Consider the following 27,683-nt stretch of genomic DNA (forward strand, 5'->3'; position numbering starts at 1 on the left):
ACTGATAATTCTTGTCCTCTTCATAATTATCATTTATTGTAATTGTAACTATTTTATTATGGCCAAAATAGTGATAAAAATAACCAAGGTTTGTATTGCACAAAAGAACACAATATTAGGGGAGAAATAATACCTGCAGATAAACAGATGTAAACATATCTAATAGATAACTGAGAAGTCAGAAAGTATCATAAATCTATGAGACTTGTTCAATATAAGAAATAGGAAAAAGTGGCCTACTCTATGAAAAAAATAAAACTAATACCCAACTTCTTCATAAATACAAAAATTACTTTCAGGTGAATTGTATAAAATGTAAAAAATAAAACTAGGAGTACCTGGGTGGCTCAGTCAGTTAAGCATCTGACTTCAGCTCAGGTCATGATCTTGTAGTTCACAGGTTCGAGCCCTGAATCAGGGTCTGTGCTGACAGCTCAGAGCCTGGAGCCTGCTTTGGATTCTGTTTCCTTCTCTCTCTGCCCCTGCCCCAGTCATGCTCTGTCTCTATCTCTCTGTCTCAAAAATAAACATTAAAATAATTTTTTTAATAAATAAAACTATAAAAAGAATTAATTTTAAGCAATAATTTTTCTATTTTCCAAAAGTAAAATATTTGGAAGTAATATTTATAAAAGTATTAAATTTTATACTATTACAAATAAAAGGAAGGATTTCTTTTTCACTATAAAAGCGTAAAACTATATATATTTTAAAACATAATATTAAAAGGCAAAAAAATGCAAAATGATTAAGGATTTATATTTTAATATATACATAGGTCTTATAAGTCAATAAGAAAAAAGATAAATACACCAACAGAAAAATGATAAAAGGATAAGAAAAGATGATTCTCCAAAGACAATTCAAATACACATTTAAACAGTTCAAACCCACTAGCAACAAAAAAATGTTTGTTAAATAAATTTATACAATAGACCTAAATTAGAAACAATCTAAGCATTCAAAAATAGCAAATGGTTTGATAAACTACTGTAAGGTCACCCAACTGAATATTTTGCAGTCATTAAAAATTGTGCTTATAAAAATATTTAGGTCATCGGGAACGATTAATATGTTAGTAAATTAAATGTGTACCAAATCTTAGCAAATACAATATGATCTCAATTAAACATATAGATAAATGTATAGAAATTAGCTGAAAAGACAACTGAAAAATCTTTGGAATATGGAAAGATTTTCATTTTTTAACTTAGTGTTCTATAATTCCCAAATACATATTCTATAATGACATCTCAAGTATTTTCATATTCAAGAATATACTGATATCCTTCATATTTTCAAAATCTCCAAAATGTACAAAATTTTGTATTCAGGGATGTACACACTGAGGAGTTATATATGGAGATCATACCAATACACTATAAAACCACATATAAGATCTAAAAGAACAACAACAACAAAAATATTTTTATATACCTACAGATGACTAAAGGGAAGTTATATATGGAAATCATACCTATAATACTACCAAAAAATGTATAAGATCTGAAGCACATTTTAAAAAGCCTTGGGTGGGTGGGGACACCTGGGTGGCTCAGTCAGTTGAGTTGGTGACTTGATTTCACATTAAGTCATGAATTCATGGTTCATGGGTTCAGGCCCCATGTTGGGCTCTGTGCTGACAGTGTGGGGCCTGCTTGAGATTCTCTCTCTCTCTGCCCCTCCCTCGCTTGCACTTCCTCTCTCTCTCTCTCTTTAAATAAATAAATAAATTTAAAAAAAATTAAAATGTTTTTAAAAAATAAATACATAAAAATAAAAAGCCTTACAGGAGCACCTGGGTGGCTCAGTCGGTTGAGCAACCGTCTATTGCTTTCAGCTCAGGTCATGATCCCAGGGCCGTGGGATCAAGCCCCAAGTCGGGCTCCACACTGAGCATAGAGCCTACTTAAGATTCTCTCTCTCTCTCTCTCTCTCTCTCTCTCTCTCTCTCTCTCTCTCTCTGTCTCTGTCTCCCCCTCTGCCCCTCTCCACTGCTCATGCCCTCTCTCTAAAATAAAAATAAAAAACTTAAGTAAAAAAGCCTTACATACCTACAGCTGATTAAATGCACTAAAGTAAGGTTAATGTTTATCGAGCACCTACAAACTCAAAAGTAAATAATTTTTATACATGATCTTATTCAATCCTTCCAACAAACTATGAGTAAGGTATTATCCCATTTTTATAAATGAAGAAACTGAGGCTTAAGTGAGGTTATATACCTAGCAAGAATAACATCACTAGGTAATGCCGTAACGAAGTCTCAAATCTAGCTCTGTCAAATTCAAAAGTTCCTAGCTTTTGAATCCCATTCATGCTGCAACCCCATTCATGTACAACCCCATTCATGCTGTCTTTCAAGCAAGTTACAGAGAAACAACTGATAAATTAAATGATGAATTAATTCAAAGCAACCGGTCTGAAAGGAAAAGTTACAGTTTTTGAGGAATAGCATGTGATTGGCTTATTTGTTAAACTTTATTTTGGCTTTTTGTCTGAATTATCCTGATAATTTAATTCATTTTCTATTCTCAATTTAGATTTATGTTTCTTCCTAGTAACCATTAGAACTGATAGGAAGCTGTGTTTACACAATGCCAACCATGCTGACAATTTAAAGTATCTAAAGGAATAGATGTTTCTCTTTTCATGCAGGTGCTAGACTTTATGCAGACGCCTGGGGAGGGAGTAATGACACTCTGATTGTCTTCAGTGGGATTTCTTGGCTCAAACCACCACTGCCAAGGTAAAAACATGACAACTAAGAAGCTTCAGCTAGTTAAGTATTTTATAAACAGATGATTAACATATCATGGTTGACTGATCTTAAATTCTGTATTCTATCTTTCTGAGATAATTCACTTTGCAAATTTCAGAATAGTTTTATTTTAAAGGCATCATAAGACCATGTAATTACATGCTGAATTTTTAGAATTAATGATGCTGGATATATAAATAGTATTTTTCATCTGGTTCTCTGAAGGAACATTTTATCATTAAACTTTATTAGGAGGAAGATGACTCTATGTGAACACTGCTGTAGACAGACCTGAAAATAAAATTTTCCTCTGATATCTTACAACAGCAGAATTTCAAAGTCATTTGTAAGTCTTCTAGTTGTGTTGCTAGGTTTGTTTTCCTGGTATTCTTTTTGAACATCTATTTTGAACATCAGTGTAAGTTCGTTGGTTACCTTTGAAAGATTCCTCCCAAAGAGGAAAACAAAATGGCTAGTTAGAATTCAGGGCACAGATGAGGAAAAAAAGAGGTATGTGTCTCCCTCCCTATTCCACCATAGTTTCCTAAAACTGTTCCACCCTTACCTCACACGTACACCACAAATACATATTTTCAATTTTATATGTATTAAAAACTTATACTATCAAGATATTCTTAAAAACTCCACTGAGTTATACACAAAGCTTGTATCAAAACACTATAAAAAAGATCTTAACAAGAGAAACTGATGAGCATATTTTATTTTCCAATATTAGGTTAAACTGCTACTTGAGTAATATAACCATCCTTCCTGGCATAGGATGCAATTGTCTTAAAAACTGATCTCTTTATATTGAGATTTTATGAAATGGCTTGAAAGTGGTCTTTATTTTATCTTTTTCAATATGAACTGCAGTTGAAGTCACTTTGCAAGCAGTACTTTGATAGCTCTTTTAACACCACAGCATGGCAAGGGTAGAGCCTCATGGATGCTTACTCAGCCTTCAAAGACATGGTCACCTGATACATTCTAAGAAGCCTGTGATCATAATTGACCAGAGCAAAATAATTAATAGAAATTAGTGTTAAATGATTGGGAACTTTGGGCTTCAAAATCCTCTAGAAATAAAAACTTTTCACTTGTCCTTAAAACCAAAAGGTCAAGTATTCATTGACCAATAAAGACCCCTCCCCCACCATCTAAAAAACACCCTTCGAAATCCAATTAACTCTTTCACACTCTTCATTTTCTGTTTTTATCAGAAAGTTAAATTTGCCATTCTATACTCCAATAAAAGTTAAGTTGTTTTGATCTGATAATTGTAAGATGTACTGTATGTATCTTAATTTGTAAGTTTTTAATGCTAAAGCTCAAAGCTGTTCAGATATAACAGGAGCACTGGAAATGAGGTACAAAATGCTGGAATTCAAATTAACCAATAAATATATTTTAATATATATCAGCAGGACTCTAGAGGATTCCATTAATGTTGAAAAATAGAAAGGATTTAGGTTAATTTGGTAAGAAGGCAGGTCAGAACGTTTACAACAGTGGTATAGAATTGTATAGAGATGCAAAATTTTTCAAGAGAGCAGAATTTTTTCAAAAACGCTGACTCTAGCTGTCACAGCCCTGCCTTGGCTAAATCCAGTAGAGAGATAGGAGGACTTTCTAATTTGCTTTCCTTCTATTTTAATAATAGCTGTGCATAAGTAATTTATGAAAGGCCAACCAGGCAGTGGGCAACAGAAAATTAAACTCATTTTATCTGAAAGCAGGTGGATTTCTATATATCATTAGCATGCATAGAATTCTCACAATGTTATTTCTCATACTGATGGAATGTAACCAAATAATATATGAGTTTTTTGCTTATGCACGAGTGAAATTTTTAGATAAAAGTGCCAGCCCCAATGGCAATTTTCTGCAAAACGAAAACTAATTCTGCGAAGCTTCTTATTACTGGAAAGACTCATTTGGCTTGCATTAGAGACTGACATAAGTGACTTTAGGATTTTACTAACAGATTAGATGAGATGTGCCACATACTGTAATATCATTAGAGAATGTAACAGCACTGGAACGCTTTGGGGCACTTATTAAGGGTACCAGCACAAGTAAATTGTTTTCCTTTATGACACAAGCTTTTGAATTTTTTCTCTGATTAAAATGCTTTATTTTTATGGATTCTTTTTCTAACACTTAAAACAACTTTTATTTTACACTCCCCAAAATTGCACACAAATTATGTTTTGTATGATTCAGCTCAGTGTTACTAAATGCATTATCTATGCCTTATTTCATGAATATCACCTAGGCAGAGGGTAGATACGTATTAAGAAAACAGCTTACACAATACTAAAATCAGAACTCTTCTAACAGAATATTATCCTAACTTACAGCAAAGACTAATCTTCATGACTCCGAGGAATTTTTGCTAATAGTACCTTTCACTAACTCAATGTTTGTGTGGGTTCTACTCTCAGCTTCTAACAAAATCTGAAAATTAGATCATTAAAAGTGGTTATTATAATATGAATACTCCTATTGTTCTGTTTAACTTCCATCCTAAAATTCATTCAAGTATATGAAATATTATAGATTTTTTTTATTCTGATGAATCTTCCCTTATCAAAAATTATGTATCAAGCAAAATATTTCTTGCTAAGGTAGGCAAAAAAATGTAGGGTGAAGATGGAAATGCTTGTCACTTTATAAAAGAACCTATGGGAAAAGCTAAGGGTTTTGAGGGAATGATTTTATACTCAGTATTTTTTCCGTTCTGAGTTATCTTTTCCCAATAAAAGTTTTCTACCTCTTTTTTGAGACAGAGTTTCTCTTTCTTTTTTTTTTTTTCCTTTTTCAAAGTCCCTTTACGCTTCATCGACAGAGAAGGAAATTAATGAGAAAACGTATATACAAAGTTACCTAGAGAACAGCAGCCACACAAATGCGTTTGAGGATGAGCTATTCAGTGTCCTAATCTACAGAGTGGTGAGGGTAAGGTTTTTGGAGTCCCACACACAGGAGATTGAATCTCAGCTCTGCCATTTTACTAGCCACCTGATTTTAGGCAAATGAATCTCCTCTGAGGTTTTATTTTCTCACCTATTCAATGGAATCATGCTAGCATTGACTTCAAAGGTTCTCTGTGAAGAAGATCACATGCAAACGGATCACCCTGTGGTTCATATTCTATCTCTACAGCAGAAGGGGAGGCAGCTGGAAACAAAGTGTGGCCTGATGGGTTGAAAATTGTCAGACCAATTCTGGTAGATGTTCCAGATTTCTACAAGAACTCAAGAATGTATTAGCTATTAAGTAGAATGTGAAAATAATCAATGAGACAATCCTCTATGAAGTACCTAGATCCAGGGACTCTTCAATCTAGGAAGTCAGTCAGTGCTATGCTCAAAGCCCTGGGAGCTGGGCTGGGCAGAGTTATTCAGAGTCATCTGTGTGCTTAATGCTATTTTTATTAGCACATTTACCACACTGTGTGGGTATTATTTACTTAAATATCTTTGTCACACCTTGAACTCTTTGAGGGCAGGGACTTTGTCTTTTCAGCTTTTTAATTCCAGCTGCCAGTACACTGCCTAATACATAGAAATCAGTAAAATGAGTGCCTATGAGCATTCTGTGAACTTGTAAAAATATTTGAAACCTGAAAAGAAAATTTAGTTCAAGATACAAAAACTTTAAAGATTTTTTTAATGTTTTTTTTTTATTTGAGTGGGAGAGGGGCAGAGAGAAGGAGAGAGAGAATCCCAAGTAGGAATTTGACTGTGAGATCATGACCTGAATCGAAATCAAGAGTCAGATGCTTAACCAACTAAGCCACCCAGATACCCCCAAAAAACTTTTAAAGTAAATTAACAAGTGCTAATTATATTTCCACAAACTGTCACCCTAATGCATTCTTAATTGTCTATGAAATTTAATATTCATAAAACTTCATTACATTAAAAAAGGTATATTTTCGGGGCACCTGGGTGGCTTAATCGGTTGAGCGTCTGACTTTGGCACAGCTCATGATGTCGTGGTTCATGAGTCAGAGACTCACATCAGGCTTGCTGCTCTCAGTGCAGAGCCCTCCTCAGATCCTCTGTCCACCCCCCTCTGTCCCACCCCATTCGCACTCTCTTTCTTAAAAATAAATTTAAAAAAAAAAACATTTTAAAAAAAGGTATATATTCTCATCACAAAGATTTTTGAAAATATACAATTATTGCCAAGATATTACAGTCAATATTAAACAAGTTATACATAGCTAAAAAATTCTAGATGTAAAAGTATTATGATCCTTTTAAATTGTTTTTATAGAAAAAATAAATATAGTTAATGTGGGATGTCTGTGCATTTTGAAGTGATATGATGTAGGGTAGGGCCTATAAAAGTGGGAGGTCTTTAACAGCCTGATAACAGTGGAAGAGGAGGCCAGAATTTAAACAGGCTGGCTGAGGCACGGTGAAACTAATCAAGAAAAGCTTCTTAGTGGAGGTTTCCCTGATCTTCAGTATAAAGGTGGGAGAGAGAGATGGTTTGGGAGAAGGAGAGTTATGCCTCACCAGAACTAATCTTATAAGTAAGCAGAGTAAGAGACTGGGAGTATTTTCCAAGGTTCTGGACAAGACCCCTTGACTCACCTGCACCCCCACCCTCCTCCAAAAATTTTTCCTAGGTCTTTTGAGACTTAAAATTCTACCAATAAAGAATAATTTTATTATCTAAAACTTGCGTTGGCTGGTAAATGTAGATATGCCAAAGAGACATAACACTTCAAACAATATAATTGATTTCAACCACATTGTGAGTTTAAAATCTTTCTTGGGGTTAGATTTGATAGGACAAAGAACATGAAGGCACTCAGTGACCAAGCAGGGAGCAGTAAGCCAGATGTCAGGGATCAAAGGTGCAAGGGGTCCACTGTGGACTGCATTTGAGACAGCTTGCATTCCTGGGCAGAACCCAAGATAAACACAAATTGTACTGAACCATCTGCTAGAGAAGTGAGTTGTATTTGACACAAAAACCACTGAGGGCTCCTGAGTTATGGAGCAACCTGGTCAAACAGCAAGAACAGAGCATCACTTGGACCTGAGAAAGGAACAGGAAGCACATAAAACACACAGCAGCAGCTACATTCTTATTGAGCCACTGAAAGACAGAAAACACAGATTCATCCTCTAAAGTTGTTAAGGACAGAACAGTCGATCTTAACATATCTACAGCTAGTTGTTTTATGTATTTAATTCTCAGAATTTACCCATATGTCCCAACTAATAGGTGGACTAAAAGGGTCTCTAGAAGAAACCTATCAATGTTTCATGGCCACTCAAATCGAATGCATGTTGTAATGTTTAAGGTTAGCAACATCCAGGAAAACACTCTACTAAGGCAATGTATTTTTACTTTTTTAAGTTATTTATGTATTTAAGTAATCTTGAGAGAAGAGTTGTTTTACTTTGTTGCACTGCATACTTATTTATATCTTGTGTTTTCCATGGGTGAAATGATTGGTACCCACGGTAGTATTAATGAGTTCCCCCATTCTTCCCACAACATTCGATTTCCTAATCTCTTTCCTCTGTTCTCACCATAAAATGCTCAATCTCATACCCTGTATTATTCAGACAATTTCAGCTCAATCAAACTGAGGGAAGCATAAAAATCATTCTGCTACAGTTTATCTCTAATCTGAGGAGGAGTCTAATTATTGATATTCAAAGGAACTTTAGGAATGTTATGAAAATGGGTTAACATTTATTTTAGGAGGACTCATCACGATCTTATTTAAAACAAACAATTTCATCCTTTCAAGATCAGGGAATTAGAAAAAGAATATTTTTCTCAAAGTGTGAATGCCACAAGGGTTTCTCACATTGATTCATTGCTTATAGATGAAAACAACTTAAGCTGATTTTTGTTGTTTATAGAGTAAGTGTAAAATGTTCCACCAAAATAGGTAATGACATTTTTGTGTCCATAAATGTGCATGTAAGTCCAATTATGTGTTTGTTGTCATTTAAACATCACCACCATTATTGAAACAGAAGTGCCAGTACTAATTCTTGCTGTCACATTTTCCAAAAATGAAAATAAGGCTTTTAAGTAAAATGCTAAGGTTTTCAATGTGAATTATTCATTCTTTGCATGGCCTCAGCAGAACACCCTCAGCAAAATAGCTAAACAAAAGCCTACCAGGGTTCTGGTTTCTAATCTGGTTAAGAAATACATTATAGGATTTTTTTTCTCAACTTCACAGTTAATGGAAAAGTTTTCCTTTCCTGAAACTCAGGGAAGAGTTCAAGAAAGCTTCTCTAACTGCCACAGCCTCCATCTAATTGAAGTACCATGAGCAGACCTTGAAAACAGTGGCATTAGTCACACAGCTAAACAAACTACCTCTGATGGCACCAGTCAACCAATCAGAACCACTCCCCACATGATCTTTGTGGGAACAGCAATCCATTAAAAATAACTGAAGCAATGATCTTTCATGCCACCTTTCTTTCACATAGGACCACTTCACTGGTAATATCTTAGGGGAACTATTAACTACTTCAGTGTCCTTCATAGAGGGCACTCTGCCTGTTCCAACGTTTATTTCCACTGTAACATTTTTTTCTCTCTCTCCCTCACAGAAGTGCCTTTTAGAAATTAAAATAATTCTCACTGTGGCTCTAGCAGGTAGATAGGGAGTGAAGAAAAGAAGAAATGGGTAAGAGAATAAATGAGTTGAGAAGAAAAACACCTTTTCTCCTACACCTGGCTTTGAATTTCAAAGCTATCAAAGAAAAGTAATGCACTCAATTATAATATCCAATAGTTGCTCATCTTCACCACTCTTTGCTATTAAGGAGAATAAATCTACATGTTACAAAACAGCTCAAACTAATTAGAAATAAAGTTTGGGAGGACTGTCTTAACCCTGATCATAATCCATATAAACTGGGAGAGTCGGAGCATGAGAGGGTAATCAGCAGTGGTCCACCTGCACCATACCACGAGTTCCACACTGGGGTCTGTATATTACTGTTTTTTCATGTCCAGTGCTCTGTGCTCAACAAATGTTTTATGAATAAGTTCTCTGCCATAAGGGAACAAATCAGGGATGAAATTAGCCACTATATCACTAGATATCCTACAGCCTGCATGGTAGCTGCCTTTGCCATTGTTTTATATTGGCATGAACATTACCACCACTTTATTTTAATACCAGGTTTTACACTTACCAACTTCTTTCTCTTATAGGAGCTTGTTACATTTTCAAGAGTGTGGTTATAGCAATGCACACAAACTCTTAGCCATGGAGAATGATTCCCATTAGCTAAACTGTGCAGAATAACTCATATGGTGCAATCCCTATCCCACTCCTACCCCCAAACCTACTTGCTAACTGGTTGATTAAAAAACACTTTCTCCATCTCTTTGCACATCTTACATGGTGAATAAATAACCAAAGGATATTAGGGAAGTATCACTGATTCATATTTTTAATCATTACAAATATCCACATCCACAGTCTGAATTGACTGATTGGTTGATGTAACAGGATGAAACTTGGGTATATTAACAAGATCTCTCCCTTCTAAGAATATTATATTACTTTGTGACTTTTTTTCACTTGGCCAGAACTATTCATTATTCAGAGAAGGAGGGATGACCTACAAGAAGGCAGAGTACTTAGGGTGCCTGGGTAGCTCAGGCAATTGAGTGTCTTAACTCTTGATTTTGGCTCAAGTCATGACCTCACAGTTTATGGGATCAAGCCCCACATATGGCTCTGCTTAAGATTCTGTCTCTCCTCTTTCTGCCCCTCCCCCCACTCTCCCAAAATAAATAAAGTTTTTAAAAAAGAATGCAGAGTACAGATGCATTCAATTCTTTTTTTTTTTAATTTTCTTTTAATGTTTTTATTTATTTTTGAAGGAGAGAGAGAGAGACAGAGCATGAGTGGGGGTGGAGCAGAGAGAGAGGGAGACACAGAATTGGAAGCAGGCTCCAGGCTCTGAGCTGTCAGCACAGAGCCTGATGTGGGGCTCGAACCCACAAACTGTGAGATCATGACCTCAGCCGAAGTCGGATGCTCAACCGACTGAGCCACCCAGGCGCCCCTCAGTTCTTATTTTCTGATTACTATTACAGGCTCTTTAGAATTCACGGCTGTGTGTGTGTGTGTTTGTGTACATACTTAGGTGGGGTTTTTTTTTTTTTACGTTTATTTATTTATTTTTGAGAGACAGCATGAGCAGGGGTGTCAGATAGAGAGGGAGACAGAGAAACCCAACCAAGCAGACTCTGCACTATCAGCACAGAGCCCAATGTGGGCCTCCAACTCAGGAAAACATGAGATCATGACCTAAGCGGAAATCAAGTCAGACACAACCGACTGGGCCACCCAGGCCACCCTGTACTCCTTTAGTTTTATTGTAACACTGCAACTCATACACTTTTAACATTTAAAACTGAGTATCATCCTTCCTTTCCAGTGAAACAAAAAGAAAATTTAAAAATAAATAGGAACAAAATTACAACAGAGAATGTCAATTCCAAATAAGATCCTACGGGTTCTGCGGATTCTCTCACTGAGTGACAGGTCTCAAGTCATCATTAAGAGAGAATTTCATTTTAAAAGTGCCATCTTCAACTGCAAGGATGTCTGTTAAACATCACAATTAAACATGCCAAAGGAGAAGCCATGTTGTCAAAATGCCCCTTACCCCACCCAAACATCTCAAACCCACCCTTTGCTGACCTTCTATAACCCCATTTTTAAAGTTTTTTTTCTTTTTTTTAAACAAGAGAAAGTAGACCAATGCATGTTGTTAAATGCTAACTGTCCATATTCACACAGAGACACAAAGAACTCACAGGCTTTTTAATTTTTTTTTAATGTTTATTTTTGACAGAGAGAGAGAGAGAGAGAGAGAGAGAGAGAGAGAGACAGAGCATGAGCGGGGGAGGGGCAGAGAGAGAGGGAGACACAGAACCTGAAGCAGGCTCTGCAGTAATAGCCAGGTTCTCTCATGAACCCGCAAGATCATGACCTGAGCCCAAACCAAGAGTCGGACACTTAACCAACTGAGTCACCCAGGTGCCTCTCCAATCCATTTTAACCTTCTAACACTACTTTCTTTTGTATCCTCCTCTGTCCTTTAACTTCCCCTTGTCTAGACAACCTCTATTTGCTATCTGCTTGCACTCTGTCTCTCTCTCCCTCTCTCTCTCTCTCTCTCAAAAATAAATGTTAAAAATATTTTTTAATAAGAAAAATAAAATGAATTGGAAAATGAATCCTGCACCCAGCTCTTTGAGCCAAGCTTCCCAAACCCTTACTGAGTGTGCTCCATGTAAACCCTGCAGGATTAGACGCAAACTTGAATTAGGTAGAAACTGAATTCCTGTCTCTCAGTGGAATGAGAGCTAGAGTCAGACATTAATTTTACCTGTAGAAAAATAAAGTGCTTCTTGACACAACTGGGTATGTGGTGTGTAAGTTTACTCTCAGTTCCCCTGATGATGTGTTGTTCTATGTTGAGAACTAAGAGTGTGGGTTTCACCTGCTCTACATGGCTAGCCAGTCACTTGGAGGACACAAAAATAAAATTTAATCACATAGCTCTCCTGGAAAGTTGTATTTTTACTGGAGCCCCTCAAATGAAAGTACTATAACCCCTGAATATGGTTCTTTGGGGCTCTACAAAAAAGAAAGTTTCTAAATTTTCATTCCTGGAATTATTTGGTTTCCTTGCTGCAAATATCATACAATGCCAAAATAATAGATACAGACAATAACAACAACAATAGCTTTCTTGATGATAAAAATAATAGCTACCTCTAAGACACTGCCAAGCCCTTTATATAGGTTACTTCATTTAATTTCCATAAAAATCCCTTTGAAATAGCTGCTATTATCCCCAACTTATAGATGAATGTACCAAAGTTGCACAGCTAATGGGTGGAGGAGTCAATGGATGAACTCAGTCAGGTGTGTCACTCAATGGAGCCTACAGGGTTAACACTATTCTACTCTGAATACATCTCTTGGCAATTAAAAACAAAAAAACAACAACAAAAACCTCAAGAATATGGTCTCCAAAAATGACATTTCCTTGAACTCTTAACTCTTCATATTTTTATATCTTGAATTCTCAGTTTAAACCTCAAAGTATAGAATGAGAACAAAAAGATACTTAAAAAATAAATTCTTCAGAATCCTAACCCATATTGATGTTTTACTATTATTTTTTTTTAACTACAATAAGCTTTGTATTTATTATCAAACTGCTTTTTTCAAGCTACAAGTATAGAATTTGACCTGGTATTCATGACCAGGGTTTCTGTAATTCCAAGTCAGAGTTATAAAAGAAAATTATGAGACAATGGTTGATAATATTGAAAAAAATTCATATTTACAGGAGATTTTTCAAGTGACTATGATGTCTATTCATGGGAAGCAAGCATTTGAAAAGACAAGTATATAAAGAAGTTATCCTACAGCGAACAGAACAAAGCCCATTAATGACAATGATGTGAACATTCAAGGAATTATTAAAAGAGCCTTTCACTTTGAGGGAAAATTAATTTACCCAGAATTTAGTGCAATTGTTGAAATAAGAAAATCACGGAAGCAAGGCAGCAGACCTCATGGCCAAAGTTTTGCCTAAAGCAAAAGCAGTTATGAAGGAGACAGTGTTCTATTTTTCTCTTTTACATTTTGTTGAAAAGTACTGGAGGCATATACATTAGTGGCTTGTAACATTCTTATTTCTTTAATCGCACAGTTTTGTTCCCCTATCAGAACTTAAATAATTAATAGGTCTATGGACATTTATCTCTGCTTTGCCTATGCATATTTTAAAACTCCTGTTCCCTGAAAATTAAGAGAAAACAGCTTTATTTCATAAAATTCCAGGTTTTTAAAAAAATATTTAAATACATAGAGTGTTGCAAAAAAAGGTAGGTGTTTATCAGAGATACTTACTTTGAGGCAGAGAGATGGCTTCTCTGGCTACCTTCACAGTAAGCCATTTTTGTTCAGGAAAGTAGCTTCATTGTTCTAATTCTAAGAGCCTATAGTACTTCTCTCCCCAAACTAACCAACAAACCAACAAGGAACCATACAAGAAACCAGGAAAAATAAAAAGAGATATTAGACATGTCCCTAAACCTCACATTTCATATAGTGTTCCTGCTTAGGGAGAAATTCCTATTTTCTCTGTTTGTCATTCTATAGTTAAATTGAAACCTTGAGTACCACTGCTTCAAGGAAGAGAGGAGAAAAACAAAATTGGTCAATTCTTGTTTTTTTTAACTTCAGAGTGCTCAGACCCTATCAATTTAAATGGCAATTTAAGAAATTTTCAGGAATCATCCCATATAAGAGGTAACTCTAGCAAATGAGTTGTGTGTCTAATGTTCTTTTTAGACCATAAATTCAGAAAAAGATGGTATTATGGATCAGTCACCAATAGTCAGGGATAGTTTCACACTGGTTATGTTTGAGGCTTGAATTTCCCCCTTGGAGCACAAGTTAATTTCAGATGAAAATAGATTGGTAATCTGATCCAAGAACTGGTCTAAGCAAAGAGCACAGATGATAAAAACAAGACTCAGCAGTGACCATGAGGGTTTCCAAGAAAGCCCATCTGAGAGGAAAATCCATCAGGATGACCACCCAGTCCATTAGGTTCCTCTATCTGTAGCCTATTAAGTGCTGACTTTTTTTCATAAATATCACTGTGTCATGAATGAAAAATAGCTCTTAATTATAGGGTGGATTTAGCATCATTGTTTTAAGAATTTACCTCCAATCCTTTATGACATAAAAGGGCTATGTGCTCCTATTAAATATGAGAGCTCCTTTGCTTCCAGATAAAAATCTGTCCTCTAGAAATTTATTATCCTTAGTTTTTCTAAGCCTTTGCATTTCAGGCAACCCTTAATTCCCTTAAGAAATAGCTAAACCATAACTTTATACCTGAAATATTCCTGATACCCCCAATTCCTGAAACACTGTCCCTCATTCACTGTAAGTGGTATATGTAACTTAATTGACATTACCACACAATCTTAATCATCTATTTACCTATACTTCTTTCTTACTAGATGGTGTTCAAGAACATAAATAATAGGGGCATCTGGGTGGCTCAGTTGGTTAAGCATCCAACTTCGGCTCAGGTCATGAACTCGCGGCTTGTGAGTTTGAGCCCCGAGTCTGGCTCTGTGCTGACAGCTCAGAAACTGGAGCCTGCTTCAGATTCTGTGTCTCCCTCTCTCTCTGCCCCTCCCCCACTCATTCATATTCTCTCTCTCTCTCTCTCTCCTTCAAAAATAAGTAAAACATTTTTTAAAAAAAAATTTAAAGAACATAAATAACTTGTTCATCTTTTGAATCTTAGTTCCAAGTCCAATGTCTGACATATGTTAAATATCCAATAAGAGTTTTGCTTTTTTTGGTGGAAGAGAAGAGGAATGAACTTTCATTGTGAGTACCTGGGTGACCTCAATTAGGCAGATCAGAAACTATAAAAGTAAAAATTAGAACCGAGAAAGCAAGTGGGGAACTTGTTCCCCCAGCCAAGCAGTATTAAACTGTGACTAAGGTAGTTTAACTTTGAATCCTTCTTACTTAGGGCCTCCAGGACCCCTGGAATCCCCATGATGTCTTTGGCTGCTGGGAGCTCTTCACTTGGATCTGCCCTCTCAGGCGAGATCCCACGTCCCATGCTTTTTTTCTATTCCCTCTCCCCTAAATCACCATGCTAGTGTCTCTCATGACTTACTGGTCTCGGCTAGCAAATCTAAAATTTCAGAGTGTGGAAATATGTCATTGTGTTTCTCCGGTGTGTTCTGTAGACCCAAATACCCTGATTAAGTTTCATTAAAAGGGATTTTCCCATTAAATTTGGAAGTTGTTTATACAAAAACTCCCTCTTATAAACTCAAATTGTACATTAACGTTTTAAAGGCTCAGAGCAGTCTTATACTAAAGAAACTTTATTGATTCCATTTAATCCTATATTTTCCAAAATTATTTGACCAAAAAACACATTTTTATACCCCTTCTTAAACGTCTCATGGGACTCCTGTTCCACACAACAAACCCCAGGAAGCAACAGATAAGGGTTAGCAGTTCCAAGTGACTTATTTTGAAACAACAGGTGTTTTCTAAAGACAATGTTTTAACCCAAAGGCCTGATTGTTTGGTAGGAATTTTGGGTGCTTAGTGATGGAGCTTTCAAGTAGATAGTCTCTATGGAGCACAACAGGTTATGCCATGATGGAGGAACTTTTTTTATGTGTTTATTATGCACCAAGCAATGTACAGTATGCTTTTACCTGTCTTTTTCCGGTTAATCTGAAAAACAATCCTATAAGGTAGTTATATATTTACCCACTTTAAAAATGAGGAAACTGAGTTTAGAGGTTAAGTAGCTTGCCCAAGCTCCCAGAATTAGTAAATGGGGAAGATGAGCCAAATCCAGTTCTTAACGTATTAAACCTCATGTTCTATCAATGTCCTCATGCTACCGGAATGTGTAGGTCAGTATTTCTTAAAGCTTGGTCCTAAAATGCTTGTCAAAAATTTGGATTCCTAGGCCCTATCCCAGATGGGATAAACCTGGGTTTGGGGGCTGGACCAGGAACACATATTTTTAACAAACCCCTCAGTTATCATACACACTCAAGTTTAAGAAACACAGTTCTAGTATATGTTATTTTTACCATATTGTACCACTATCATCTAATCAACACATGTTTTTTTTAATTTTTGTTTTTTTTTAATGTTTATTTGTGTGTGTGTGTGTGTGTGTGTGTGTGTGTGTGAGAGAGAGAGAGAGAGAGAGAGAGAGAGAGAGAGAGTGAGAGTGCAAATGAGCACGAATAGAGGAGGGGCAGAAAGAGAGAGAGGGAGACAGAAAATCCAAAGGAGGCAGAGAATCCAAAGCAGGCTCCGCTCTGTCAGGGCAAGAGCCTCACTGAGCTCAAACTAATGAACTGAACTGTGGGATCATGACCTGAGCAAAAGTCAGATGCTTAATCGACTGAGCTACCCAGGTATTCCACATTATTTTGGTCTTAACTCACATCATTTTATTCTCAAGGCCAGCACAGTCAAGTCTTATCCTACATTGTCTTTGAATGTTACCAGATAACTTCACCTAATTAAGGCAACTCATACCCTGAAGATGAAATAGATAACAAATGAATTTCTAACACTGAACACATGTTGATGTTATAGGTAAAACTCACCATTTTTACTGGTTATCATGGTTGGCAAAAACTTGAGAGCAAAAGATATATAATGACAGTATTTGAAATTACCAAAGAAAACTCAAGGCTTTGACTTCCTTCAGCTAACAGTGATTTAAAAGAAAAAAAAAAAAAAGATTTTGCATCTCTCATAATTGATGGCCCTTATATATTTTCTTCTACACTAATTCCCTAGACAAACCAGCTGACCTGTCTGTCAAATAATCTGCCATTAAGCCCGAAAAAGCCAAGTAATGGTCATCCTTCTCTTCTCCAGATCATAGAAAACATTTTCAACTATATAGTGAGGTGCTTTGGCAAAGTAATAAGAAAAAAATAGCTGTAATACAAGTTTGTGTGGAGGGGGGCAAGAGAGAAAAAGTTGAAAAGGGCCTTTCCTCCTTGTTTTTTGTTTCTCAGAAACCATCTCTACCTCTTGTCTTCCCAATTATTATTATAGGCATTGCATAATATAACTGGTGTTTTGGTGCTCTGTACTTTGGTTTCTCCTGCATCCAGGAGAAACTTGGTTAAAAGTGAAGAAATAAACAGAATGAAGACTGGATATTAGAATAAGAATCTAGCTGGCATGCAAACACAGACTGGTGGCCATCTACTCTGTAATTCATTCTCACCTTCTTCCTGACTAATAACACACCAGCACTTTACTGCCCAGAATAAAGAATACAGTCCCAGCCTTCCTTGCAGCTAGCTATAGACATTAAATTAAGCAATGGGTTTAGAAATACACTAGAAGAGCTTTGTGGCAGCTTCTGGTAATCTCCTTTACCTTCCATCTTCTATACTCCCTCCCTCCTTCCTTCCTTCTTTCACTCTTCCTTCCTTCTCTCATCCCTCCTTCCTTCCTCCCTCCTTCCCTTCCTTCTCTCACCCTTCCTTCCTTCTCTCCTCCCTCCTTCCTCCCTCGCTTCCTTCCTTTGCTGAAATACAAACATGATGACTGGAGCAAGAACTTCTGTTTCTGGACATGAGATAAACTCAGAATGGCAAAGCAGCAAGAACACAAGAGTTGAGCTCCTTGATGACCATGGAGTTACCACATCAGCCCTGGACTCATTACCTCCACATTAATTCCACTTGAAAGAAAAGTAAACTTTTAATCCTGTTTAAGTCTCTATAACTTTGGACTGGACATCACATGCAGTCAAATTCAATGCTAACTGACACAGCCTCTGTTTGCCTAGGGACTGTAAAGCAGGACTCTGGATGTGAATTTGTTTTGCTGTGAGTAAATAAAATTTTAAAAGATGCTGTAATGATATCTTTGTTTAACAGCAACAACAAAAATCCTAGTTACCTTAACAGGATATTCAATGCATAGCTACAACACTATGTGACTCCACGAGTCTTCAATGGAATTACCTTGAGGGCCACAAGGTGGTATAGGAGATTGCAAAGAGGCTGTACATATTTACATGTGATTTAGACAACTTTTTCTTACACAAAATGCAATGTCTGAATTGACTTGATTTTAAGGTAAAAATTAGGTCTCTGGTATTCCTATAGTTCCTATACCTGACCTTTTCTCTTCCATTCTAAATATTATTTTCCTAATTGTGATGATTCTTGACCAACACTGAAAATTTGGGGAAAAAATGTTTTTCTTTTCCTTTGTTTCTCTTTGACCTTTGGGAGTACACAGCAAGGCAAGGGAAATGCCAAAATCTAGAGGAAGTTGTAGGGAACCCAAGGAAGAGGGGACACCTCCGAAACCCTTTCTGCATCTCAATTGTCATAAACCTGGTGGCAGTTTGAAGAGGAGCGGTTTACACGTCTGCTTTTTCAGAGCAAGTCTCACATTGGCACCTTCCTCTGTTGTTGTTTTTCCTAAACTTTTCCAGCTCTTTCTTCTTATGTAAATATATAAGTCCTGCACCCCATTTCATGCTTTATTATTTCCAAATAGCAAATGCATTAGGCCCTTTGATTCATCTGTGGAGAATGCATTTTGAAGCAAAGCTTAATACCCTGAAATGGTTAGTTCATGGGGTTTTAATTTTAGGAATATCAGAAAAGCATTAATTCATAGTCTTCAATTGGCACAAAAACTCAACGAATCTCCTCATGGAAAATCTCCCCCTCCTGTCGTCCTTTGCTCAGAAGTGTGCAGGAGACTTCATGCAAATCAAAGCCCTCATAAAACTTGTGTGCTACCTGCTGGCTTCCTGGAGTGTCTGTCTGGACCACAGTCTTGAAGAAAACCATCTTCATAGGGGAAGGAAGTCCTTGAAGCCTTACGGTGGTCAACCGAAAGAAAACTCATACCATCTCTGGTCTTCTAAAATGTTTTCATTAGAGACCCAGTTTTAGTTCCACAGCCAAAGGCAAGGCCCAAAGATCCTGATTTTATTTTCTGCGCTGATCAGAGTAACCTGATTATTTGGACTTTTTGTGAAAAGAGCATTGTTAGGTCCAGATCACAGGAATATTTACTCAAAATAGATGATGGCTCATAAAAACTGCATAATGCTAAGTGGTAATTTTGTGACTATTAACAACCAACAGGTCATTTTTTTCTCCAACTGCATAGCATAATTTTTTGTTTGCTTACTTGTTTAGGCTATGCGTACTTTTTTTTTTTTTTTACTGAGTAGGATTGGTATATAATTTTGAGGTATACAACTTCATAATTCTACCTCTTTATTCATTACAAAGTGATCACCTCCAAAAGTCTAGTTACTATCCATCACCATATATTTGACCCCCTTTGCCCATTTTGCCCACCCGCTAACCCTCTTCCCTTCTGGTATGTGTCTATATGTGGGCTTTTATTTGTTTTTTAGATTCCACATGAGTGAAATTGTACTGTTTTTGTCTTTCTCCTATTTACTTTTACTTAATACCCCCAAGGTCCATCATGTTGTTGGAAATGGCAAAATTTCAGTCCTTTTTTAATGGTTGAGTAGTATTCCATTGGATATATACACCATATCTGCTACATAAGCATAATTTTTGAGCAAATAATTCTACCATTTAAAAAAGTAGTTTATAGTAAAAAAAAAAGTTGAAAATAATTACTGTAAAAAATAACAGAAGAAATGCTACTGCTTCTTTCAATTTTCTTAATGGAAAACTAAATGAAATTTCACCTGCAAAAATGTTCCTAATAAACAAAATGGGGGGTGGGAGGTATGAGGAAAGCATTTTTAATAAAGTGATATATTGCATATCTTTTCATTTCTTTTTAAATGGCCTCTATATTAGTTTATTTTACCACTATAATGTCCCACTTGGCTATTAACTATAAAAACAGTTCCTTACATGCTTCCTGGCTGTTTGGGGACAAGAGAGGCTATTTTAGAACTCATCTTAATGTTGGTTTATGTAGGAGTAACTTAAAAATCCTATGTCATTGTCTTTGGTGTTTTGTGTTCTGACCTTGAGCTCCATTTCTAGTAACTAGATTTCTATCTTGACCAGGCATCTTACCTTATCCCTTGAACTGAGTAGTGACTTCCATGCTCTGCACTGTATTCTTACCTTGACACCTACTTGATTCTCCCCAGTCACCTGTGGCTTTGGAGATCTGTCCCTGAATTCCAGTCTGAAGATGGAGGCTAGCCACCTTCTTCCACTTTTGCCTCAGGCTTCTTCCTGAATCTCCACATGGTTCCTAGTGTAGGATTCTCTGTTGATCTTTGAGAACACCTTTCTCTTAACTCTACCATTTAATGTTGCTATCTAACCAGACACCACCTATTGATGTCTCTGGATATCCTCTTGCATCCAGCTCGGTTTCCTCCAAGAAAGCACACCCCAAAAGACATGTCAATTTCCCAGGTCCTTCATGCCCTGCTTGGCCAGACTCTAAACTTCCCACCAACCTCCAGTCCTAAGACTGATTCCTTAAGATTATGTTTTTCCCATGTCTGCCAACCCATTAATTCCAGGTTTTGAGTTCTATGAAGAAAAAAAAAAAATTATTATCTTTACCTAACGTCAGGATTCAAGTATCCGATACAAAAACAAAACAAAAACAAAAACAAATTCTCAACACTTATTTTAAAATTCTGGAGTCCCAGAGTCAAGAAGAGATTGTATATATGATCTTGTAGCTTCCTACTCATTGCAGACATCCTTGACAGATGATCCTCAAACCTTTCCAGACAACCTGTCCCATTGCTAGATATTTCTTCCTTATATTGAACTGAAATCTGTAGCACTAAACATTCTGCCTCCTTAATGAACTAGGGAAAAAAAAGATCATGTGAAACTCCATAACCGTTCATCATTCAATGAACATGGGTAGCAGGCACTGCACTATAGTTACAAAAGAGGAATCAGGGTGACAGAGGAGCAAGCGGGAGACAAGACGATCCTATCAACTAAAAGGGAAAGCTGAGTTTCAAGAATGGGCAGGCTACTTGGGGTGAGATGGGAGTCTGGAAGGAGAGATTATTTGAATCAGATGAAGGAAGGAACAGACATCTGCCCTTTTCATTGCCCTAGTGCCCCAGTAATGACAGATATTTCTACACTAGAAGCCAGGCAATTCATAAAAAAAATTATGTAGAGCTACTGGGTTCCTGTAATGCCAAGTTCCACTGCAAATTAGTTTTCTCTCTTTTTTTTTTTTTTAACATTTCACAGGTGACAGTAGTAGTTTCTAAAATATAGAAAAAAATTGGTAATTTTTAGAGTAAAAATTATCCAACCTTCAATTTCTTCAGCTTCCAAGAAAAAGAACCAGAAGCCAAAATAATAATAATTAGATCCAGATTCTAGTCCCAGATTCTGTCTGATCTTGAAAAGGCCATTTAACCTGTCTGAGCCTGAATATCTCCATCTGTAAAAAAATTAGAGTTTAAATATGTCTTCCCACATCACAGAGTTGTTGTAAAGTTACAAAAATAGAGCCACCATTAATCTACTCTGACTCTGGGCTAGACTGCAAGCTCTGCAATTGAGGTTCATTACCTCATAAACCCTCACAACAATCTTGTAAGATAAGAACCACCATCCCCATTTTCCAGATGCAGAAACTGAGTCCTCCAAAGTTTCAGCAACTTTCCACTGGAACTTTAATCCGCACATATCTGACTCAAAAGTTCTTTCTCTTAACTCAGTGCTAAACTGTGGAAAGGGTTAGCAACTAGAAAATATGCAAGGATATGTTAATAAGAACTTTTGTCTTCCCCACAATATGCTTTGTTTACATGGTTGGGTTTCTTATTACTATTACTTTCACTGCAAAAAATAAAATAAAAAAGCAAGACCATTGTAAAAATTTTTTTCAAACAATACACAAGTATAGTGAGTAAAACCTTCATACACACACACTTTGCAACTTGCCAATTTTAGTCTTGCGTTACCTCCCATATTAACAATTTCCAGAACTTTTCTATGTACTACACATATACATATAGATAACATAGAAAGGATTACAGCACACATATTCTGAGATTTGTCTTTTTTCATTAATCAATGGCCTTATTTTGATCTATAGCTATATTTCATTCTTTTTAATGGCTGTATAACATTCCACATGTGGTTGTACCATATTTATTATCCCAATGTTGATAAACTCTTAATATGTTTCCAATTTTCTGTCATTGCAAGAAATGTTATCATGAACACCTTTGTATGTGCATCTTTGAGCAAATGTGCAAAATATTTCTATAGGATTATTTTTAGTAGTAGACTGTTTGGATCAGGTAGTTTAGGTATTTTTAATTTTGATGGGCATTGTATCAACTCACATTCTACCACAGTATGAGTGTGCTCTTTATATCCTAACACTGGATATGAGTACGCTTTTAAATCTGTGCTACTTGGGGCGCCTGGGTGGCACAGTCGGTTAAGCGTCCGACTTCAGCCAGGTCACGATCTCACGGTCCGTGGGTTCGAGCCCCGCGTCGGGCTCTGGGCTGATGGCCCAGGGCCTGGAGCCTGTTTCTGATTCTGTGTCTCCCTCTCTCTCTGCCCCTCCCCCGTTCATGCTCTGTCTCGCTCTGTCCCAAAAATAAATAAAAAACATTGAAAAAAAAATTTTAAAATAAATCTGTGCTACTTTAATGGATAAAAAGATAACTTGTTCTCATTTGCATTTCCCTGAATGCTAGTGAAATTATGCATCTGTGTTTACTACTTAGTTGTATTTCATCTTCCAGGAATTAATTGCCTCTCCATATCCTTTGTTCAATTTTCCATTGGAATATTTTTCTTTTTCTTGTTGGATTTTTAGGAGAACTTTACATATTGTAGATATAACGTCTTTGAATATTGCATATATCACAGATATTTTCTTCCAGCCTTTACTTGTCTTAGTATTTTTTAATGGGTCTTTCTTTAGCTATAGAAAAGATTTTCATTTTGTAGTTAAACTTGTCACTTCTTTTCATTTATGACTTGGCAGTTTTGTGATTTGCTTAGAAATGTTTTCCCCTAGGGCACCCGGGTAGCTCAGTCAGTTAGGTTAAGCATCTGACTTGGGCTCAGGTCAGGAACTCATATGGCTCGTGGGTTTGAGCCCTGCGTCAAGCTCTGTGTTGGCAGCTCAGAGAGCCTGCAGCCTGCTTAGGATTTTGTGTCTCCCTCACTCTCTGTTCCTCCCCCACTCGCACTCGGTCTCTCTCTCTTTCTCTCTCAAAAATAAATAAAGATTTAAAAAATCAAATTAAAGAAACATTTTTCCCTAATGTTAAAAAAAAAAATTCTCCTATATTTTCTTCTAGGATTTTTCTGGCTGTGTTATTTTGTTGGCTTTGTTGTATGTTTACCTGCTTGTTATATTATTACTTCCTCTGGACTTTTTTGTAAACAGTAGGGGTATAATTGCCAGGTTTTTTTTTCAAATTGGCAACCAATTATCTCAACACATGGATTGAAGAGTACATCTATTCCACTGATTTGAAATGTGCTTTTATTATAACTACATCCCTATGTATACATTGATCTTATGTTTATGTTCTGTCCCACTGATTCCTTGGTCTATTCTTGAATTAAAACCCCTCTGCATATTAGCATATCTTGACTAGCATATCATCTTCTTTTGCTACTGATAAGGCAAGTCTCTAAACATAGTTCTCTTCCTAAATTTTCTGTAGTATTATAAACAGTGATGCCAAGGGGCCCATGTATACCTTACATGCCCATTTATTCTTGTAACTTTGCTAGACTCATGGGGAAAATGCTATTTTTGATGAAAACATCATTAATGCATACCATGCCAAGAAAAAGAAAACAAAGTCTCAGTTTGAAGCTACTTAAAGTAGCAAATTCAACCACTACATCTTTATACCAAAGTCATTATGTCCCTGACTGAGTGTTCTGAGAACCCCAACCCCCCGGCAACCCCAACATTTCCTTGTTTTCCCAATAATATGGTCAAAAGATAAATGCCTTTCAAATCTGGTTCCCTTGGAAAAGAAATTCACCAAAATCCTAGTTTTCATAAGTGATAACACATTGACCATGTAATTTAGAGCATTCATTTTAACACACATTTTAAAATGATGATGATATAGATATATTTAAATAATTAGAGCCAGAGTAGTCCAGAGATTTAAATTATGAGCCTTAGAATCAGTCCCCTGGATTCAAATTGTTGGTCATGGTAAGCTAACTTCTTTGGAGACTCAATTTCCTCATCTATAAAATAAAAGTTAAAATGCCTGCCTTGTCTGCTGTTTTTAAGAGTTTGAAAAATGTGTGTAAAGCATTTAAATACTGCAGCACTTAGTAGGTATCCAGTAAATTGTGATTTTTATCATTGTTACTCTGTTGTATCTCTTGCACACACATAGCAGTTTCTCCTTTCAAAGTGCTTTTGTGGATCTTTTCTCTTGATGTTCTTTTTATGGATGAAATATGGGCACAGAGACATTGAGAGGGAGGGCTGCTGGCAACTGCTGGCTGCGGTGGCAGGGAACGAGGGCGCTGAGGAAAGCACTGTGCCCTGCAGAATCTCAAGGACTCAGTCCTCCCGCATCCCCAATCAAGACCTAAGAGGCAGAGCTTCTCTGAAAGCATTTGAGTGTTAGAAATTTATGAGGTTTTTATAAGATGATCCATTTAAAATAGATCACATTTAATCCCATTTAGGATCTGGTTTAGATGAGCTTTTCTATATAACCATTGTAAATGAAAAATACTGTCAAAATTCTAATTTCCTCACACTTGCACAAAACCAGTGGGAAAATAAAGTTGAGTTTACATTTTGCATCATTTGATCCTCATTTTAGGCCAATAAATTACAATTTTAAAATGCTTGGTGTATCTAACTTGCTTGCCTGTTGAATTAGCCAACCAATTGTGCTATATAACCTTTGTTGGAGGTGCTATTTAGAAGTAAGCTTAACCAGTGGGGTGATGGTTTCAGTTTAAGCAATGAACAATTGTATTTTTTTTCAACACTGTAAAAAAATTCACTTTCTACCCACCTGCTAAGAATGACTTGCCTAGATGTTTTCGTCTCACCTCTAGAGCACTGAGGAGTAGGCTTTGGTATATGTGCAATGTAACACAGAATAACAAGGGCAATAAAGAAACCTCAATTTGCTCACAAATGGGTCATTTGGGGACCAAGTCAGAGAGTATGTCATCGCAGTGGGGGGGGGGGGGGAGTGTATAAAAAACATATTACAGACCTTAATTATTGTTTATTCCAAAGTAGAGTGTTAGCTTCTGGGACTTTGTGTCCAATATGGACCCTTTCAAGACATAAGATTATATAAAAACTGACATCTGATGCAAAAGGCAGAGTGAATAACATATTTTAGAAGTTTACAATATAATATCCAAAATGTATTTGAATCTATATACGATTTTCCTTGTGACTGGTAATGTGATAAAGATACAATTTTAAGCCAACTCTTAAATGGACAAAGCAGTAACCACATTTAGATTAAAAACAAATTAACACTTTAAAAAATTTAATAAAAAGGCCACTTGGTACATATGTGACCATATATTTTTACATTTTTCATTTGCAAATAATGAAGCCTCATATGGATTGTAATAATTGTTACAGGTTTTTAATATTGGGCAAAGCACAAATACAAAATGTACTTGAAGCTCAGCTTTAAGTAGATTATGAACATTTAATATAGAATGTTATCATAATATTCAGAGCACCAAATTGCAGACTTCTGTCACCCACTTTCAAGCATGCTTCTGAAGATCATAGTTAATTCTGCTGATTTATGGTAATGCTGCAGCATTATCGTCCACAGCATCAGAAACCACTAACAAGCTTAGTATAAGCTTGGGCTGAAATGGTTTGAGGTTTAAATTTCTGTAACGATTATAAAGTAGAAGGAATAAAATCCCACTTCAGCAAAAAAAAAAAAAAAAAAAAAAAAAAAAAAAAGTACCGCATTTCCTCTCACTATTACAACCATCCCCCACCTCCCAGTAGTCTTCCCCAACTGCATCAAGAAAAGTAACTTTTAATAACTGGCATTTCAAATTTTCCAATAGTCTTCTCTGAATGGTAATATTCCTAATTCAAACATATAATGCTTACAGTCTTTCCTTGCTGAGGAACACTACTCCAGAAGTGGTTACCCTACCCTCCCTTCTAAAATGGTTTTTCAGGGGCGCCTGGGTGGCGCAGTCGGTTAAGCGTCCGACTTCAGCCAGGTCACGATCTCGCGGTCTGGGAGTTCGAGCCCCGCGTCGGGCTCTGGGCTGATGGCTCAGAGCCTGGAGCCTGTTTCTGATTCTGTGTCTCCCTCTCTCTCTGCCCCTCCGCCGTTCATGCTCTGTCTCTCTCTGTCCCAAAAATAATAAATAAACGTTGAAAAAAAAAAAAAAAGATTAAAATGGTTTTTCAGGGGCGCCTGGGTGGCTCAGTCAGTTAAACGTCCGACTTCGGCTCAGGTCATAATCTCACGGTCCGTGAGTTCGAGCCCCGCATCAGGCTCTGTGCTGACAGCTCAGAGCCTGGAGCCTGCTTCGGATTCTGTGTCTCCCTCTCTCTCTCTGCTCCTCCCCTATTCATGCTCTGTCTCAAAAATAAACATTAAAAAAAATAAAAATAAATAAATAAATAAATAAATAAAATGGTTGTTCATACATACATACATACATAAAATGGTTGTTCTTTTTAACACAAATTCCAGGGGGCACCTGGGTGGCTTAGTCCGTTATGTGATTCTTAATATAGGCTCAGGCCATGACCTCATTGTTTGTGAGATGAAGCCCCACATCGGACTCTGCACTGACAGCACAGAGTCTGCTTGGGATTCTCTCTCTCCCTCCCTCTCTCTCTCTCTCTCTTTCTCTCTCTCTCTCTATCCATCCCCTGCTCTCTCTCTCTTGCTCCCTCTCAAAAAAAATTAATAAACATTAAAAAATAAAACAAATTCTATTTTGGAGGCCCCTTTGAACATTAATTTACATTACATTTAATCTTCTAGAAAATAGTTAGAAATCAGAACAGTTAATAGCCATTATCCTCTTCTGGCCAAATTATTATGTCTTGTTAATTTGTGGCCCTTAAACAGATGAGACCATTTGTTGTCTTATTTCCGGCTACTAAAGTCAAAGGAAGCCTGGGCTTAAATCAGCACAGTAAGATAGGGGCCTGCCTACCCAGACTGTTACCCAACTGTTACCCAAAACTCAGTGCATCATTGTCACTGAACACAATGAACTGATGCTGATAGCAGCAAGGGATTTATGACATCTTCAAGGTGAAAAATGCAGTAACAACAACAACAACATCCTTGCCTCA

At 36.6% G+C, this 27,683-nt stretch overlaps 1 protein-coding gene across 1 annotated transcript in view; it reads right to left on the reverse strand.

Annotated features, from left to right (window-relative positions):
• The window catches only part of CCDC39 (coiled-coil domain containing 39), a 99,120-nt gene extending 83,664 nt beyond the window's left edge, over positions 1 to 15,456 (reverse strand). Inside the window, exon 1 of the mRNA XM_047100421.1 lies at positions 15,360 to 15,456. Coding sequence (XP_046956377.1) covers positions 15,360 to 15,456 — 97 coding nt within the window. The remainder of the gene's footprint in view (positions 1 to 15,359) is intronic.
• Positions 15,457 to 27,683: the final 12,227 nt, after the last annotated feature.

This window comes from Lynx rufus, unplaced genomic scaffold (genome assembly GCF_022079265.1).
Source record: "Lynx rufus isolate CCGP_SWC_20201006 ecotype Redwood Valley unplaced genomic scaffold, mLynRuf1.p SCAF_5, whole genome shotgun sequence".
NCBI classification, from domain to species: Eukaryota; Metazoa; Chordata; class Mammalia; order Carnivora; family Felidae; genus Lynx; species Lynx rufus.